Source organism: Etheostoma spectabile, chromosome 3, assembly GCF_008692095.1.
Source record: "Etheostoma spectabile isolate EspeVRDwgs_2016 chromosome 3, UIUC_Espe_1.0, whole genome shotgun sequence".
Taxonomy (NCBI): domain Eukaryota; kingdom Metazoa; phylum Chordata; class Actinopteri; order Perciformes; family Percidae; genus Etheostoma; species Etheostoma spectabile.
The window spans coordinates 28257301-28275836 of NC_045735.1; the positions used below are offsets into that span (position 1 = coordinate 28257301).

Genomic DNA, 18536 nt, shown 5'->3' on the forward strand with positions numbered 1-18536 from the left:
CAGGACAAGCTATTGGATTTTTTTTTTTTTTTCTGAAATATTCATGCTCTAAATAATGTAATATACTTCAGTTTAGCTTCAACTGCATCGCATCTCGATGAGCTGTATTCTGTAACGCTGGCTGACGCCTCCTCTCTCTCTCTGCCGTGTGTTTGTTGGCCTGCAGGGAGGTTCGAGCCGACACGAAATACACTGGACGTCAGAGAAGACCTAATTTCTAACTGACTCATGCAGCTGAGCCTTCATTAGTTGGCTGTACCCCCCCCGCACACGTTCACCCCTCGAACTGCGGAGTGTTTGGACTTCCGACTCTTAAATTCAAGTGGCTGAGATGAAAGAGTGAAATGCTATAATAGCCAATAATTTGTACTTTTGGTTGAGTGTTTGCTCCTGACAAATGGTAGTAAGATTGCACTCTCCATGTTCATGTTGGCTGGAAGATACAAAGTGCACATGGACAGACATTTGTACTTTTTATAAATAAATGATACATGCAGATGTATGTATTAAACTGATTGTTCATAGTGTTTTTGAAGGTTACACAAACCGGACTCATAGGGGGGAAATGTAACAAAATTAAATAAAATGACAAATTGCAGTTGCAACTATCACAAATGTTAGTTTTTAATTGTATGTGTAGACTGTATCATCAGTAGAATAGTACACATACAAGACGTGGACTGGCATTTAAGACGTGGACTGTTGATCATGTAATCAAAATAGGTCTTAAGTAAGAAAATTAAATGAATTGATACAATTTTAAAATCCCACATGGCCATATGCAGGCATCGCAAAAAAGAAAACTAAAGCAACTCATATTTTTAAATATTCATATTTCTAAGTCGGTTGAGTATTATATAAAAGTTAATTTCGAGATCTTTTGCTGTTTCCGTATCTCAGTGTGCATCATGTGTAGCCGACAGAGGTCGCTGGGTCCTTTGGCACAATGGGAACCACCTGGGCGTTATCTCTGAACCCGCTCAATCGATAATCAAACCCAGCACAGTGTCGCGGCTCAGCCACACTCTCTGAGGGGCTCTCATGTTGTCAGTCTAGCCTTCAATATGTCAGACTGACTTCAACGGAACAAACTTGGAGAGATAAAAACAAAGGTCAAGTGGTGCGGATTGAAGACGAAGTTGAAGGTGTGTAATGGGTTAACGGCGGAAGGCCTCGCCTCACCTTTAGTGCGCGTCACCCGGCTCCGTAAAGTGGCCCCACCATCCAAAGCAAAGGGGGAAAATCACCGCCTCTCGCCTCCGCCAGACGCGCACCCTCGCCTCGGTCGGTCTCGCATCATCCTGTCGGTGTCCGCCCCGCCGCTCCATCACCACACACAGCCACAAGACGTCGGCAACTGGAGGAATACGAGTGATTTACCGGAGCCATGAAGGACCGCATGCAAGAACTTAAACACGTAAGTTACTGATTGATTCTTTTGAAATTGTCACCTTTCACCTGTTCTGTGATAGATGCATTTTCAAGACTCTTAGATTAGCCTTTTATAAAAGCTGTCTTCAGACAGCACAGATCCACAGAGCGGGCTTCGCTGATTGAGCAACAGTTGTGACTCTCGGGGGTCTGATGGAGGCTGAAATAATGGGCTTTATCACAAACAACGGGCGCATAATGCTCCCAAGCAATACTGCCGGTGTAAAGCCGATATGAAGTCGTTTTCTCCTTATTCTCCAAACGAGAAATCACTTTAATTCTGCCTGATTATTCTTTAAGCATATAGCCAGGGCTGTTGGATCTCTGGGACGCAAGAGGGATATTACTTTGTATTTAAACTCCATAGGTTCAATAACTTAACATGCAATCTTCATTTTGAGCATTTTCCGAATTGTGAGTGAGTGAGAGAGAGAGAGAGAGAGAGTGAGTGAGTGTGCGTGCGTGCGCGATCGATATGGCCAACTATGGGTGTGTGATTTGAAATGGGAAATTGGTCCCAGCTCACCCATTCCGCCCTCTACGGGTTATAAAAAAACAAAACAAAAAAACCTTAACCACCAACAATGTTTTGTCTTCTCCTTACATTTCTACTGCTGTTTATAAAGCTATGTGCATGTGGAGAAAGTCATCATAAGAGAGATTAATCATACCATTGGAGCCTTAAAAGTCGTTATTCTACGTTTTTAAGTGTAATAGTTAAAGATGCATAACGAGGGGGTGGGTGGTGTGATGATGATGATGATAGAAAAGTGGTCTTGTCAGATCCGGGTAATTGGCAGTTTAACTGGGAGGGGAGAGGACAATTTACGACTCCCGGTTTTCAGTGACGATCTATCTACGAATTGGCCTCGTGTGTGTGTGTGTGTGTGTGTGTGTGTGTGTGTGTGTGTGTGTGTGTGTGTGTGTGTTGTGTGTGTGTGTGTGTGTGTGTGTGTGTGTGTGTGTGTGTGTGTGTGTCTCCTGCCTGCCTCCTCACAATATTGGAGGATGCAGTTGTACAATTAAGAGAGCGTGAGAGCCTTAACGTTCTCACCAGCTTCAGTGAGTAACACAAATTCAACCAAATTGTTCAGGATTTAGAGCAATAGAATGTCAGCTGCTGATTCTATTTTCTTTAATTATTTTTTAAATCCTATCCTTCTTATCTTCTGAGAAATGGAAGCTGGAGTGACCTCAGCCGGACCAATTTCAGGCAATCCCGACCAAATGAAATTGAAGTAAATTGCATGTCACAGACGGTTATTACCCATCAGCACTAGAGTGATATTGTTTTCCATTTGCAGCCTCAAATTATTGCATTTTCTTGACTTTCGTGCCGATGTCTGTGGGTCTAAGCAGCACACTACGACACCACAGTGTTGGAGACGTGTGGTTCTTTAAAAGCTCTGAACTAGTGTGCAATGCACTAGGATTCCCTGCAACTAAGTATGTTCAATATTGTTCAATCTGTGATTGTTGTTTTTAAAGATATTTACTGCACCAGATAAATGTCAGTTAAGTTCCCGCAATCACATCTGTCCAACCAATAGTGCAAATTCAAAGATATTTAAGTCAAAGTGACAGTGGAAAGTAGCAAATGCTTACATTTGAGAAGCTGGAACCAGCTAATTTAGTCAGATTTGCATGCCAAAGGTTCAATAATTGTATGTATGTTTTATTAAGTTGTTTTAGCAATACAAGGGAACTAAACATGGTGAGTGCTAGCTTCAATTTAGAGAAAGGCTGTAACTTGTGCAAATGACCCTGCTGGGATTTGTTAAGGTTGCATTAAATAGAACAGTCATTACAAATAGCATAAATAAAATGCAGTTCTCTCATATTCATCCTAAACCCTAAAGCTGACACACCCACCTCTTGTTGCTTTCACATACCTTGCTGGGCTGTCATTGGTCGTTGCTTGAGATTTTCAAGCTGGAAAAGTTGGCGGCTGTTCCGCAAATATTGCCATTTAATTAAAAAAGAAAGGCACAAACATTTAGTTTTTGGATAAATTTGTGGCAAGAAATAGGTTGTCCACTTGCAGCCTTGCACTACATTTTCCATCTCCATTGTGTAGTTGTTATAGCTTTGAATAAGATTTGGAGTCCCTCCAAGAATTAGATTTAGATGCCACATGATCCTGGAACTTTGTTGCTGGGAAACAGCTCCTGTAGTGAAAAGTAAACTGGTCTCGGGGCGACCTCTAGCTCACCCAGTGAGAGCGTGCACCCCATGTTGGTTGAGTCCTGCAGTGCCCCCGGGCTCGAATCTGACCTGCAGCCCTTTGTCATCCCCTGTCTTTCTGTCCCCTTTCCTGTCTATGCACTGTCGCTGTTGAATAAAAGGAAAAAGCCCCAAAAAAATAATCTAAAAAAAAAAGGTAAATTGGACTGGCCAAAGAAAAAAAAAAAACAGTTCAATGTGGATAACTGGGGTTATATTTCTTACATTTATTTGCATTTGCATGCAAAAGCAAGACTTTAATTATCAACACAAAGTCTGGAACCGAGGCTTTATTGACATGAATGTTAGATTTTAAGAAGGAATTGACAGATGCAACCTTTTCTTTCCTGATACTGAGTCCTAACCGCTGCGACTTAATGAACCTAACGCTGACAGTGGAAACTTTACATTTTATAATGACATTGAGAGGGACGGTGACATCTGGCCAACATCAGGGCTGATGCTTATCATTGGATTGTCATGTATAATTTGGATTTGTTAATCTTCTTAAAGTTTAATGTTGTCAGTCCTCTCATGTGAAAATGAGAGGACTGTTTTGTGCTATGTTTTGCTAATTGCTAAAATGGGTGAAATATGTTTCACTTCAAGTAACATATTTTTACCTCACGGATATAGTGACCAAAACAATCACGGTTTTCGGTATTATCGCGGCCTTTAACAGGAACGTTTTCCCTGTGCGTTCTGCAGACAGGATAACTGTCTTAAATCAACTGTCCTTTGGCATTCATATAATAACCAAAATATGGCCATGCTTCAGACTTAGTCGTCTTAGAGGGCTGATAAATGTCCTGAACGCTGTCTCCTCATTCTGCCATGATTCCAACTCCAAGAAACTCACGTTGTAGGCTACGCAGTGCGCCTGCGCGGCAACTTTCCAAGACTCGGAAAAAGTGGGGACGGATTAAACCCACGGTTTCCGCTGTGATAATAATATTTTAAATGAAACCGGTAATCGTTATTGTCGACATTTTTATCGTGGTTTACCGTTACACCAGTAATCGCTACATCCCTAGATATCACAAACGTGTTTATTTTCACATACAACCCAGAAGATTGAGCTTTACAGATTGCATTGCTTCTGTGTCTGTGTGTTTTCACACTGCTAGTTTACTCACCCGTGTGCTTACTGATTACGTGTCATTTTGGCAGGGAATTGAGTTTTGCTCATATTTGTGCGAGAGTGCAGGTTCTGCTCCAACATTGCCCATATGCACATAGCTATATGAGCTCAACACCTGCATATGACTCTGCTCTTCCAGTGGCTCATTAGCTTGCTGCCCAAAAAACTGTCAGTCTCAATAACTAAAATGGTCATACACTCCCAGTCGGCCAAGCATTGATTTAATGACAGATGGCGCAGATGAGATGCATTTTTCAGCAGTCTTCGAGCTCCGAAACCTAAGGTAGAAACATAAGGAGGAGGTTATTACATATTTCACACACCGCAGGAACTGTTCCAATCCAATGTGATTGTTTATCTGCTGACGTTTTATCAGTTCTGTAATTTTCTTCTTCTTGTCTTGTCGTTTGATTGACTATATCTGTTTCTTTTCCCTTCTCCGTCTCTTTTTTTAATAATAAGCCTCTCTTTTGTTTATCCCCTCAGTGATGGTGAGTTCCTCCGTTATTGCTCTTTGCTCTTTTCCTATCAGGGATTTATCAGATGGCTTCCTGTCCTCCCTTTTACTTTTCCTTATCCCTTCTGCCCCCTCTTTGCAGCTTTGTTAGTCAGTGTTAGTATTGATTCAGGCAGCTCTTTGTGTGTGTGAGTATGGAGGGAGTAGTCACTGTCACTGCCTGTTTGGCGTTAGAGTGACACATTAACTAACAGGATGGATGTGGTGCACCGACTCAGGCGCCCTGTGTGTCTTTGATTCTTGTTTCTTTTCATTATCCTTTTCTCTTTTGTTTTTCTCCTCACATCCAGCTCACCTTTATTCCACGCCATCACCTATTTTAGTTTTTTTTCCCACAACCTGATCTTGGCTGCTAACACTTTTGTCAGTGACATAAATAACATTGTGGGAACAAAGCCACATCGGTTGCTGTTAAATCGATCACTTGTCCGCGAGGGCAGAGGTTTTATTGGTCCTCGTTCAAAGTTTCAAGCCTCTACAAACGAGTGAATTAAGCAGCAGCAAAATGCGCTTGAATCATCCTATATTGTTGCTATTAAGAAAGGCACATTCATACACACATTATTCAACACATAAAGGCAGCATAATTGCATTACTGAGCTGTGAAATGAGTGTGACCCATCTGGAAATTCACCAGGAACGTGTCTGTCTTTGCAAATTAGGTGACAATTCCAATATCAGCTGCTAATAGTTATTTTTGAAATGTGTGAATGGGTGGTCCATTGGATCACTATTTATTACATTATCCTTATCCAGTGAAGCATGAAATAATGGCTTGTATTTATGCTAATTTCTTGAGCGGTCTTCTACCTGTGAGCGTTCCTTGAAATTGACATCTGCTGATGGGTTTTATAGAGTTGACCACGTGGGAAAATCTTATTGTTTATTCCTGTGTTTCTCATAAAGAATAGCAGCTCCCAAGGCATCAGCTAATGTACATCCTGATAATAAATAAAGACAATTCTGTAATCAGGCTTTTCCCTTCTGCAGTGGGAGAATAAGCTTAGGGTCATATTTGTTAGCGCTGCTAAAATTTGTAGTGTACAGACCTCCCCTTTCACATCATCTCATAGTCAATGGCAGCAGTGGTTCTTTAGCAATGCAGATAACACCTTTTATCACAGATAATTGTTGGAGATTAAGGCTATGAACTGACTTCATCAGGCCCCCCCATCAGTAGCTCTGTCTGTCTTTGTTAGGTGATAATCTTTCCTAATAATAATATACTGAGTACCCAGGGCCCTCATGTGAGGATCTCCCCAAAAAGGTGCTAGAATGAATAGCTGTGGATTCAGGCAGGGGCCCATAGAAAATGCCTTTCTACATGGCCCAGAATTTTTGTGCTACGCCCCCGTGCAGAAGGACATGGGTGGTGTCTGACCTGATGACTCGATCGGCTGGACATCATTTGTCAGTTCCCACCAAAATTGTTACAAACCACAAAATTACTTTGTTAAGACAAGACCATGGTTTGGTTTAAATCAACTACTTGCAATAACGTTTTGGCCTCTTAGGGGTAGGAAGCTGACACAACCTTATATTACAGTGGATAAGGCAAACTTGTTATGTAAATGTTTTCTATAATTACACATCCAGCAGATTTATGGATTTTGCTCTGTCTTTGGTCTACTAATTCCTGAGAGAAATATCCGGCTCTTCGGCTGCTAAACGCTCCACAGCTAGCTGGTCTGTCTGCTGTTTGATGCCGAGCAGGTACCATACAGTGGCCTTTTAGAGCTTTGCCTTTTGAGGCTGAAAACATGGTTAAAAGAAGTCAATTTTGAGTGCAGTTTGGCATTTGGTCTGGCCATCCATGGACGACAAAATTCTTCCTCTGTGACCTTTGTGGCTAACAGCTAGTCCCACTAGTCCCTCTTGACTTCCTGATGCACACGAATCATACGTCCTAGTGTTGCTAAAACAACTGATGATATTTTTGTTTTGTTTTTTATGTTTAGTGAATTGACAGACGGACTAATAATCTGCAGCAATTTTGATAATTGATTAATTATTGAAGGCATTTTTAAGCCAAACATTTTTCCAGTTCCACCTTCTGATATGTGAGGATTTCCTGCCTTTTTTTTTTCTTATGTAATTGAAAACTGAATATCTTAAGTTTTGGATTGTTTGTCAGACAAAACAAGCATTTTTTCTGACATTACTTTGGGTTTTAGGAAATTGTGGTTACAATTTTTTTTCTGACATTTTAAAAACTATACATTAATAAATAAATCAAGAAAATTGCTCAATAATAAAATTCTTTTTCAGTCTGCCTTTTCCACCTCTGTTTTCTGATATTTTTCTTTGTTTTTCTCTGCACTTCTCATCTTACAGCTCTTTCATCTGGCCCTCTTACTGTGATTCTTTTTCTACATCCTGCCATTCCTTGACATCCTCCTCATTCTCTGTTACATATCCCCCATATCTACAATATAATTGTGTTAGTGGTGCACTGGTGCTGTCATCATCCTTCATGGTCAGCGAGGCACTCTAGGGAGAAGGAACTGGGGGTGGGAAAAGCCATGGCATATGTGGTGACAACACATCTCTTTTCCCTGCCTCTGATCTGTCATTAAAGTTCAACTGAAGTTTTATGACATTTTCCCACACACTCCTGCAAGGCTGAACACTAGTCTCGCTTTGCCAAACCATTCACACGCTGTGGAGCGGAGGAGGGTCTGGCCACTCCACATAGCATTCTGGGATGGGAGAGAACGTGCTCTTGTTTATTGGCATTTCTTTAAACCAATCGCAATCATCATGGCCGCCTCTAAGCTCTGCACAGAGCCGCTACGTTGTGCGAGAGAAAAGTCATATTGGACAGATAGTCTAGCTAGCTGGCTGGATTTACCCTGCAGAGATCTGAGGAGCAGTTAACCATAGTCCTCAGAAATCCACCGGAGTAAATTACAACAAAAAAGAAAGCGGAAAGAAAATTAAATCGGCTAAAATATATGCATCCATCGGAATTTCCTGCGGCACCGGAGCAATCCTGGAAGTCAAGGATATACACTAGCTGAACACTGACCGAGCACCCGCAACTGCATACACACGCGCCCGGGTCAGAACAGTTTGTGTATGAAAATCCTCAACAGCATGTCATTTACGTATTCATATCATACCCATTGGCCAATTACATGCTAATAAGCCAAAATGGAAGTAAGCATCCACTATTTAGTCCAAAAGGTCAGTCGTCTCTTCTGAGTTCCTGCAAAAGAAAGACTTCTGTGTGAGAATTGGCAGCTGCAGACATTTGAAGTCAGGCCTAAAATTGATTTATCATTGATTTGTGGAAAGACGCGCTTTTATCGCATCATAAGTCATTATTTAACCTTTCATGGTGTGGCAGTTTGCAAATTAGTATTTAGGCGTGTTTAAATGTCATTACTTTGATAAGTATATTGTTATAGGTTAGAAAGATGTGAGGGACGCAGAGGGCAGAGAGGGATGAAAGACGGAGAGGATAATGGAAGGAAGAGCAAAAGAGGGATGCAATGTGGGAAATAGATAAACTCAAGAAGAAGAGAATTGCATGAGGAAAGTGTATTTATCATTTCATAATTCATAATAATACACAGAACGGGGCATTTCCCTCAGGACCAGCTAATAATAATAATCATCTAAAGTGTAAGTTTTGGTTGGATAAATTGGTCTCGAGGAAGGATAATGTTAATGTTAAAGAAGAAAAGAGAAACACAAAGTAAAGGCGTGAGGGGGATGAGCGAGACAAAGGTAACCAAGTCCATGTTGTGTAGGCCAGCTGCTGTAGTGAATCTAAAGCCTGGAGGAAGGAGAGTGAGAGAGAAAGAGGCAAGAGAATGATAGACAGGGTAAATGAGAAAGGAAAAAGGAAGATGATTAAAGGGGGAGGACGTTGAGGAGGATTGTTAGGGGAAAAAAAGGAAATTGTTCCACATACACACACTTTGACTCTGTGCTGCTGTGATGGCAGCGCTTCATCTCTTCTCCCACCCACATTCCTCTTCTTTGTGTTACTGCTGAACCCCGCTCGCTGCGGGCAGGGCTGATAAAATCACCCTGTTAACCTCGGCCCAGATCTGTTTCTCACTAGAATGCAAAGCAGGAACTAGATGTAGTCTATTTGAACAAAAAGCCAAATGGAAAAACCCCATAAAAAAATTCACAGTAAAATGACGTGCCTGCAGAGAAAACACAGCCAAGAGCCATTTCATGGGAGCCCTTAAAGAGTGACGATTAAATCTCTGTAAGCGTTGTCAATGGAGATTCACACTAAAAGTAAAATAGAAACGTCTTTGGGTTAAAGGTTTTCAAAATGTGATGGATTGAATTCCAGACTCTAGCACCACTTTGAGAAACTCCTAGCTTGATGTTCACCCTAAGTCACTGTTTTGTCTTACTTAAATTTGCAGTCTGAAATTGTGTTCATGTTAGCTGTTTTGTGTGCCGCCCTAAGGACGTCATTTCCAGTCAAAGCTGGGGTAGTACTTGAAATTACAGCAGTTAACGTTTATGATGTTGATTGAAGAAATGAATGTCAATTCATGAGCCTTGATCTCATAACCATTTTTCATCTGACACAGGAAGATAAGTCCCACCTACAAAAATCTGATTGGCATGATTCTTTTTCCAACTAGGAAATACCCGGCAGTGAGCCAGATCAGTTGGAATTACTGAGAATATTTAATTTTCTGGCTCCAGATTTTCCAGATGTGGAACCAGGCCAAAATATTAAATTTGGGCAGTCAACATGCTTTAAAGCTTCTACTTTATTAGGGTTGGTTGTGTTTACACGTTACACAAAACTCAATTAAGTCTGTTTCTGGTTTGGCAGTTGTGAATAGTGCTAAGGTTGCTGAAATAATTATTACATACAGAAGGTAGAGCGTTGTGTTCCGCAGTTGTACCAGATTCAAACTCAAATAAGCTTGTTTTGGAAGTACTACAGCACATATATGTGTATCTTACATTAAAACAAAAATTCTTGATCTGTATTCTTATGTCCAAGGTATTCTAATTTTTTTTCCAGCGGACCACATCTGCAGACATTTACACATCAGCGCCTGTCCTGAATCAAATGTTGATTTTCTTCAAAGGTTGCTCCCGTTGTAGTTATCAGCGAGGAGACAAAACAGTAATGTGAAAGGAACAGCTCACCCTATCACTTCCTGTGTCCTCTTGTCACCCACGCTGCTCCCTGGTTGTGTAATTATCCTGTCTCGATAGCCCTACACTGTGTCCTCCTCTCCCATCCGCCGCTAATTTACGCTGACAGTCGGCCGACCAGCTGGGCAATCCATCAATTATGGGCCGGTATTTTGATCCATGGTTTTGCTGTGTCAGCATCAGCTCTGCTCTGTGCCACCAATGCTCCGTTTGATTTTGATAAATTGAATATATATCATGGTCATTGTTTGGATTTTCTGGTGACTTATGAATTAAAAAGTCACTGTGGATGCAAGCATCAGCTTTCATGCTTAAAATGAAAGTTAAAATGAATTTTCCTGTGTGATGTTTCTGCCAGCTGTTCCTGGATACCTATAGACTGTAGATCTCTCAGCCTGTCGGTGGTGAATGTCCTGAGGGAGCAGATGAAGGCACCGCCATGGCTATTTATATAAGTAGGATTTTTTGTTTATATGTGCTGTTAAATGTCTTTGTGAGCATTGGTATTTTTGGAAAGTAAGGACACTGGCCTCTCTTTACTTCTTCCAAAATACTTGGTTTGAGACTTTCACTGACTTCTAATGGTATCTCACCGTGCAGATAGTTTTGGTTTCATTTGCCCAGGTTTTCGGATATGCGTCTCTGAGAGTTCTATCACCGCACCACTACATTGGAGGTGAATAGAAATTTGTTTGTCCTGGTTAGTGCATCAAAACTTTAAACAGCAACATGTCATTCCAGAAACAAAGTCTCAGTTACTCGGGATAATTCACCTTGCTGTCTTTGACAATGTCTAAGAAAACTGTTCACTGCAAGGTCTGTACCCAAGACACTGATACTGGTAAAAAAAAAAAAAAGATTTTCTCTGTGAGAATCACTTATTAAATCTTCATTGTATCGGCGGGTGGCAACTGAAATCTCAGAAACAGATTCTGGACAAAGTAACCAAAGTTACCTGCATAGCTAGTGAGAATATATGTGTTATGTAATTTTGTTGAACTGTCCCTTTAAGGTTTGAATTAGGCTAAGGCCCCGTTTACGTTTATGGGATGGATGGTAGAGATGGTAAAGTTCCCTTGACTTGAATGCGTTGATGTCATCTAAAAATTCAAGACTGTTCTATGAAGATACGCTGCACTGACAAAGTACTACCCCATCAAATACATTGGGGCGTATGGAGTTATGGTTAATGTGAGCCATTTAATTTTTTTTAACTTTTCAGGCACTTTTGTATCATTAAGCTTTTTAGACAAATGGCTTTTGATGTTGATGCAAGCTTTATTTAAAAGTTGGAAACTTGGTCCTAAAAGCAGATTTACATACTGTGTGAGCAGCAACGCTTTTAAATATTGTTCATATTTGTATTGTAGTGTATAGGTACTGAGCATTTGTGTGTAATTCAGACCTGTGTGTAATATGTGTAATAACAACAGAGTGTACATTATTATTTCCCCTTGTGGGACTAATAGAGGATACATTAATCTTAATTGATCTTAATCTTGATGTTACCTATCTGTATTATGAATATAAATCTGGTGCAGCAGTCATTTCTAATGGGACTCCAGGAAGCTGCTTGAATTGACTGTATTACGAAGATGCAGGAAACTGGTCTGCTTTAATATGGAAACACAAAAGGACAATAAAGTGCTGCCCACATGACTTTCCATCTCTACTTGAACAGTCTTTCTCTTTCTTATAAAATCGTGAAAAGGATCTGAATGCGCTCGCATGATCACTATAGTCCCACCCTCTCCGTTTAACCTTAGTACTTACACATCAACACGCTCACACACGTCTCTATGTCCTCTTTTTCCACATACAATTACACTTTCACAGCTTTGAATAATTATTGTGTTGTTTCGCCTCTTCCTTTTTTGTCTGTGTTGAGGGCTGTGATTTTGTACCCCGCACACTAGATGTCTGTTTTGTCTCTTGCTCCCACACTCGTGGACTATATTTCCTGCACCCCTGTTTTCACTGGATCTTCAAGCTCTGGCTTTTGTCTGTATGGAGCGACTCCCTGCTGGCACGGTGCCTAGAACAACTCTCTAATCTAATAAACAGCATAATCAGGCCACTACTCTTGCCGCGGTGTTTCACCCATGTGTGTTCCCCAGAGGCAAAGTGAATGGAAGGGTTATAGCCTAATGGGGACCGGCTTTTGTAGGCCTTGATCTCTCCATGTGTTAACTTTCTGTTGTATATAACATATATATTACATCAGTGAGCTGTTGTGTGCATGGATGTTTGCAAGTCTGACTTTAGAGCATCTTCTGTGTGTGGACAGTCAAGTCTGTGGGCCGAGTCAAGAATGTAGCATTGATGTCCTCTCCCAGGCAGCGTCAATGTGGCTCAGCATGCGGGAGCTTCAGATCTGGGGGGGAGGTGGAGGTTTGGGGGGCATCGCTTGGATCTTCTCCCCTTCTGACCACTCAAAGAAAAAGCCAGACCAAAGTGCTCTTCTCTCTGCAGGAGATACAGCATCTCTGTGTGGAGGCGGTGCACATTACTGGTGCTCTCGGAGCTTATTCTGATTCCCTGCTTGTTGTCGTCCTCCTCCTCTGCCTCCTGCTGCTGCTGCCGCCTATTTGCTCTCTGCTTCCACTAGTCTGCAGTTCCACAATGCACCTCATTGCCATACCAACACCAAACTTATGTATTGATCCCATCTGAAGAGTTTTACTCCACACCAAGAAAATGACACCCACCATGGCTGTTGTCATGATAGGTGGGCCCTTTAAAGATAAACCCTCAGGTTAGGAATATTGAGGAAAAATCGTTTTAATTTCAAATTTTTTAGTTATAATAAATAAAACAATCCAGTTTTTTTTGGATTGAACCAAGTCTGAGTGAGTTTAAATTAGTATAAGCGCGATCACAGTGGCTCTGCCTTCCTCTCACTTAGTTTTGCGTCAATTGCCTCACCATCTCTTGCTAAAGTCTGTCCTCTCAGACGTTTTTCTCACAAAATGGTTCCTCTCCTGCTGTTCTTCTGCCTGTTTTCCAAAATTTCTTTTCTGCCTCTCCACTTCCGTGTCTGCACATCACACGTTAACTCTCCACAGAATGGAGTTGGACATATACAGTACATTTGGAAAAACTTGGTTTTGATCACTTGAAATGTCATCACAAGCAAAGGGGGTGTAATTCCGGCCTTGCTCTTTTTATTTTTAATTTTATTGATATTAATTAAAAAATGTTGTGGCGTTGCTGCTATGTGTTTGTTTAAGTCTCAGTGGATTATCCTCTGTTAAGTTTGATCTGTGTTTCTTTATTTTAATACACTTTAAAAAAAAATATGGGAAAAACACTTTAGACTCCACAGAGCCTCAGCAGAACCACACTGAGAGACTTCCATTGTTGTGTTAAGGTACAGTCATGTTACCAGCACAGGCGTCAACAACAATTAGCTCTCGATTAGCATATCAGTGATCTAGGTAGCTGTCATGGATGTATTAAACAGTTAAAGAGGAATTAACTGTTAAACACATGCAAGCAATACATAACCTCTAATAAAAATGGCATCCCCAACTTATATGATGATTTCTCCTGCTTCCTGCACTCTGCACTGCTGGACTAATGCATGCACATTAGTGTCTTTGTCTGGAGTCTAGACAAACCTGGCTGACTGCCTGCACACATATATGGGATGAAAATAATATCTTAATGCAATTCTTTGCAGATTTTATATATTAACTGGACCTGCTGGTGTAAAGATTGTTTTCTTGGTTTTTACCTTTTGTAAAAGGCACTGCATGGCTTAAAGTCTTCTGGATCCCAGAACATCATGCTCACTATTCACTGCATTCAAACAGAACTCCACTTGCTTTAAACCAGCAAGACTTGAGGGATTTTTGCTTTTGGGTCAGTGAAGATTGGATTGGAGGTGGCTGGAGATCGGAGGTTGCGTGTTGTTGAGAAGTAGAAATGAACACAATCCTTTGATATACACAACTATGAAAGTACATTTATTATAAGATTCTGTAGTTGTGCTACATTTTTTAATCAAGGGCTGCAATTATTTTTGCAGATTATTTTTTCAATTGGCAAATATTTGGGATGAGAATAAGCATACGATTTCAGCCAGAAGAAGAAGGAAACTACGCTCCAGCTCTACAGCGTTTGCAAGAAGCAAATGGATCTCTAATGGGGAAGTGAATTAGTTTGACAGAGGCTAGATGAATGATATTACGCCACATGAGATCACTGCTAATGTAGTGTAATGGCTGATATGTGATTAGAATTGAACATGTATATCACAATGAATCATTGGCTATAGATGCTGGAAAGTTTGAGAAGTTGTAACTTTTTTAAGATGAACCATTTGAACTGTAAAGTTTAATATTTTGCTATAGACAGGCTAGGACTTATATGTTTTTTGTGATCATGTAAAATATGGAAAAAAAGAAAAAGTTCTGTTTTGGTTTAATGGAAAAGTTAGATAATTTTATTCCCAACCTTTTGTAATTTATAATACATGTTATTTTATGAACAATTTTAGATCTTGCTTATGTAAATATACAATTTTTCAAGTTTTTGTTGTTGTCTAGTGGTACTCCTTGTATTCAAAGACCTGTAGTCGTTTTAAAAGCAGATTCCACTTGGAGAAACATTTACTTTCTGCCATGCCATGAACTATTACAAAGAACTGCTACAAACTACTATTTTTTTCTATTTTTGTTATTTCCACTCTTATTCTAACCCCAACCGGCCCGTCAGACGCCGCCTACCAAGAGCCTGGGTCTGACCGAGGTTTCTGCCTAAAAGGAAGTTTTTCCTCGCCACTGTTGCACTGTTGCTTGCTCTGGAGGAAACTACTAGAACTGTTGGGACCTACTCTATCTGTAAAGTGTCTCGAGATAACTCTTGTTATGAATTGATACTATAAATAAAATTGAATTGAATTGAACTTTCTTACAGAGAGATACTGTGTTGTTTGGCACAACAACTTTCCTGTTACACCAAATGTTGTATTCATACTTGCTTTTTGTTTAAAATATATGAATAAGATATAACGTGTAAATTGTTGAGCTTTAGAGGTGCTGGTCGGTGAACTATGCTACCTTTGGACAGAGCCAGGCTAGCTGTTTCCCCCTATTTCCAGTCGTGTAGCTTCAAATTTAATGGAAAGATATGAAAGAGATATCAATCTTTTCAAGCAAATTGACATATTACCCACAATATTCTGTTATGCCTAAATGTTTGTATGTATCTGTATGCTGATGTATGAGTGTGCAGGCTGAAGTATTTAAAAGTCAAGGTTTTCTTGGCCCCTAGGTCCTAATTCAATAATAACTTGCTAATCACTCGTCTTGTGGCTCTAATTACAAGTGTCATTAAGTGCTTCTTGTGTCTAATCAGTTGATGGGTGGATGAGTGGGGAGAGTGTGACCTGTGTTACAGTCGTACAATTAAGTCTTACATTTTTTTGTGTTTGTCCAGGGGAAGGAGACGACAGAGGAGGAGGACGAAGTCGCTGTGGGGATGGACAAAGGCTTTATGGATGAATTCTTTGAACAGGTTTGTTTCTCTTACAGTCCTGATTTTGCCTTCTTTTTATTTTCTCTATCTATCTCTCTCTCTCATATCACATATTAAATAGATGGCTGTCCCTTAGGTTCTATATTGTACTGTTGATTGCTATATAATAGAGTACACTTCACTACAAAATAATTACATTACACATTACAACACAATACACTACAATTTTGTTAATCAATTTTAACATAAGTACTATGCAATACTATAAAAATCTATAAGTTTGGGGATCCTACAGTGATTATGATTATGGTGTCCATTTTTATTGGTGCTACTATACTGTACATCTTCCATATTAAGTGGCTTAAAAAGCAGGATAATTCGGCTCAAATAAGAATGGGGTTGAGGGAGACTTCCTCTATATAATCCATATTTATTATCATTTATCATCTATCATGTCTGTCTTCATCTGTCACTGCCATATATCTTATATCTTACGTAGCAGTCCTTCTAAAACATCTGCATCTGTCAATTTATGAAAATAGTGACTGGCTTCAATTTTGATGTATTTAAATCACCATTTTAAATGCTGCTACAAAGGTATTGAGTGAGGTTGGATTCCATTTAGCTGCATTTGTGAGTAATGAAAGAGGTCGGACAATCAGCACTTTGATATGCGAGTTTTCAAAGCAACATGAGACAACAGACATATCACCCGGAGATCTGTGACCGAGCTGCAGGTGCATCAATCAAAATCCCTGTGTAGATATTAAATATATTAAGGAGAATAGTCTCAGTAATAATATAAACATGTGGGAAATATGTTTTCTACCAGAGGTCATTGTTGCTGATGATATCTGGCCAGTGGAACCTCAGGATCCGACTCAGGCAGCTGTTGATGAATGTTTGTACTTTTGTCATTGTGTTCTTAGTTGTCCTCTACGTCTCTGATCTGCAGAGTAGCAAATGCATAGTATAGGCTGAGTTTTGTCCACTTGCTTCTTTCTTTGGCGGTCCAAAGGTTTCTCAACTGGATTAATGAATCTGATTCTGGCTCTGACGTCTGTATCCATGCCGCCCTGCCTGTCAGTGACGCTGCCTAAGTAAGTGAAGGCTTCTACTTCCTCAGGTGCTCTTCCCATAAGGGTCACTGTGTCTTCACAGACAAACAGAGCAACCCAAATGTCCTCAGCCAAAGACGTTTTTCCAGTGCGGCTGGGAGATTTAATCCCTCCAATGTGGGCTTGATCTATCTGTAAATCTAGTCCCAGTTGGCCATCCTTTTGAAAGTCTCCAAAGGGAGATGACCAAAAGCCTCCTTATTCAGATTCAGATTCAGATTCAGAAATACTTTATTGATCCCCGAAGGGAAACTGTGTCACAGTAGCACCAGTAGTAAGAAGACAGAGACGGAGCACAGGCAGCTTGCACCTTAAGCTCGCTGTCTAACACTGTCTCCCAGTGTCCTCTGCAACCCTTATTCTAGCAACACAATTTAAAATTGAAGCTGCAAGCAGCGTTGGACTGGCCCTTGCTAACCTGCGCGCGTTGTGCTTACTGGCATGTGCGCGGCTCTCAGACACTGCAAATTGTCACCAATGAAAAAGGACCTCTCTGCTGAGTTCAATGACACCTCACACAAGAGTGTACCTTCAACGGTTCAAATAGTATGAAATTGGGTGTGGCTTACACATTGTGGCGGGCCAAACCATCACAAATGATTAAGGAACTCTCTGCTGAGTTCAGTGACACTTCACAAGACTCTACCTTAAATGGGTCACTGGTTATGAAAAGGCAGCTGTGTTTGAAAGGCTCTGTGATCCTAAATAAACCTGTTTTTTCTTAAAGTCTAAAGCTACATAATAGGCTACTCATAGTAAACCTGCAAAATGTCCTGAAAGAAATGCCCTCGTGATGTTAATTTAACCCTTGTGTTGTCTTCCCGTAGACCAACATTTAGTTTAGTCTGGGTCAAAATTTTGAGTTAAAACCTTCTTAAGGGACTTTTGTCACTTTTCCCAAAAGACTTTGTTGATTTTTTTTTGGGACATTTTTGTTGTTTTGACATTTGTTGTCACTTTTTGACGTTTTCTAAATTTACCCAAAGTTCTTTCTCACTTTTTACAATGTTTTTGTTGATTTTTTTTGGACTTTTTTCAGTGTTCTTAAATCTTTTTTTTCTTAAAATGCTATTAAATTAAAACACCCAAATGCAATGAAAATAGTGAACTGATCAGTAGTTTAACTTGTGAGGAGCTTTGTGTGGAACCATCTACGTTTTTTTTTTTACAATTTGGTTGAAGGAAACCCTAATTTCTGATTTAAAAACGTTTTGAAAATGGGTCAAATTAGACCCTGAGGACAACAGGAGGGTTAATTATTTTCTTTGGATGACCAACATGTATCTCAGGACAAAAACCTATATTTAGTATATTATAATTAACAAATAAAATAATGTTATACTACTACTACTGGAGCTGCTGCCCCCGCGACCCGATACCGGATAAGCGGATGAAGATGAATGGAAATAAAATAATTTGAGCCAATTTAGATTTTGAGGGGTTTAGGATGCAAATGAGCGTTTGCGTTTCCCTGATTTAT

The 18536-nt window shown here is 40.2% G+C and overlaps 2 protein-coding genes across 5 annotated transcripts in view; both read left to right on the forward strand.

Moving 5' to 3' along the window:
* Window positions 1–498, forward strand: part of bud23 (BUD23 rRNA methyltransferase and ribosome maturation factor) — an 8068-nt gene extending 7570 nt beyond the window's left edge. The window contains exon 12 of the mRNA XM_032508085.1: window positions 167–498. Within this exon, the coding sequence (XP_032363976.1) occupies window positions 167–221 (55 nt within the window). The 3' untranslated portion in view covers window positions 222–498. The remainder of the gene's footprint in view (window positions 1–166) is intronic.
* A 463-nt stretch (window positions 499–961) lies between these two features.
* stx1a (syntaxin 1A (brain)) overlaps window positions 962–18536 on the forward strand; it is a 70417-nt gene continuing 52842 nt past the window's right edge. For 2 of the 4 annotated variants that reach the window (XM_032504568.1, XM_032504563.1), the window contains exons 1-2: window positions 965–1417; window positions 15900–15977. In XM_032504568.1, coding sequence (XP_032360459.1) covers window positions 1388–1417; window positions 15900–15977 — 108 coding nt within the window. In that variant the 5' untranslated portion in view covers window positions 965–1387. Of the gene's footprint in view, window positions 1418–15899; window positions 15978–18536 lie in introns of all 4 variants that reach the window. The other 2 variants (XM_032504567.1, XM_032504554.1) reach the window with 2 other exon arrangements.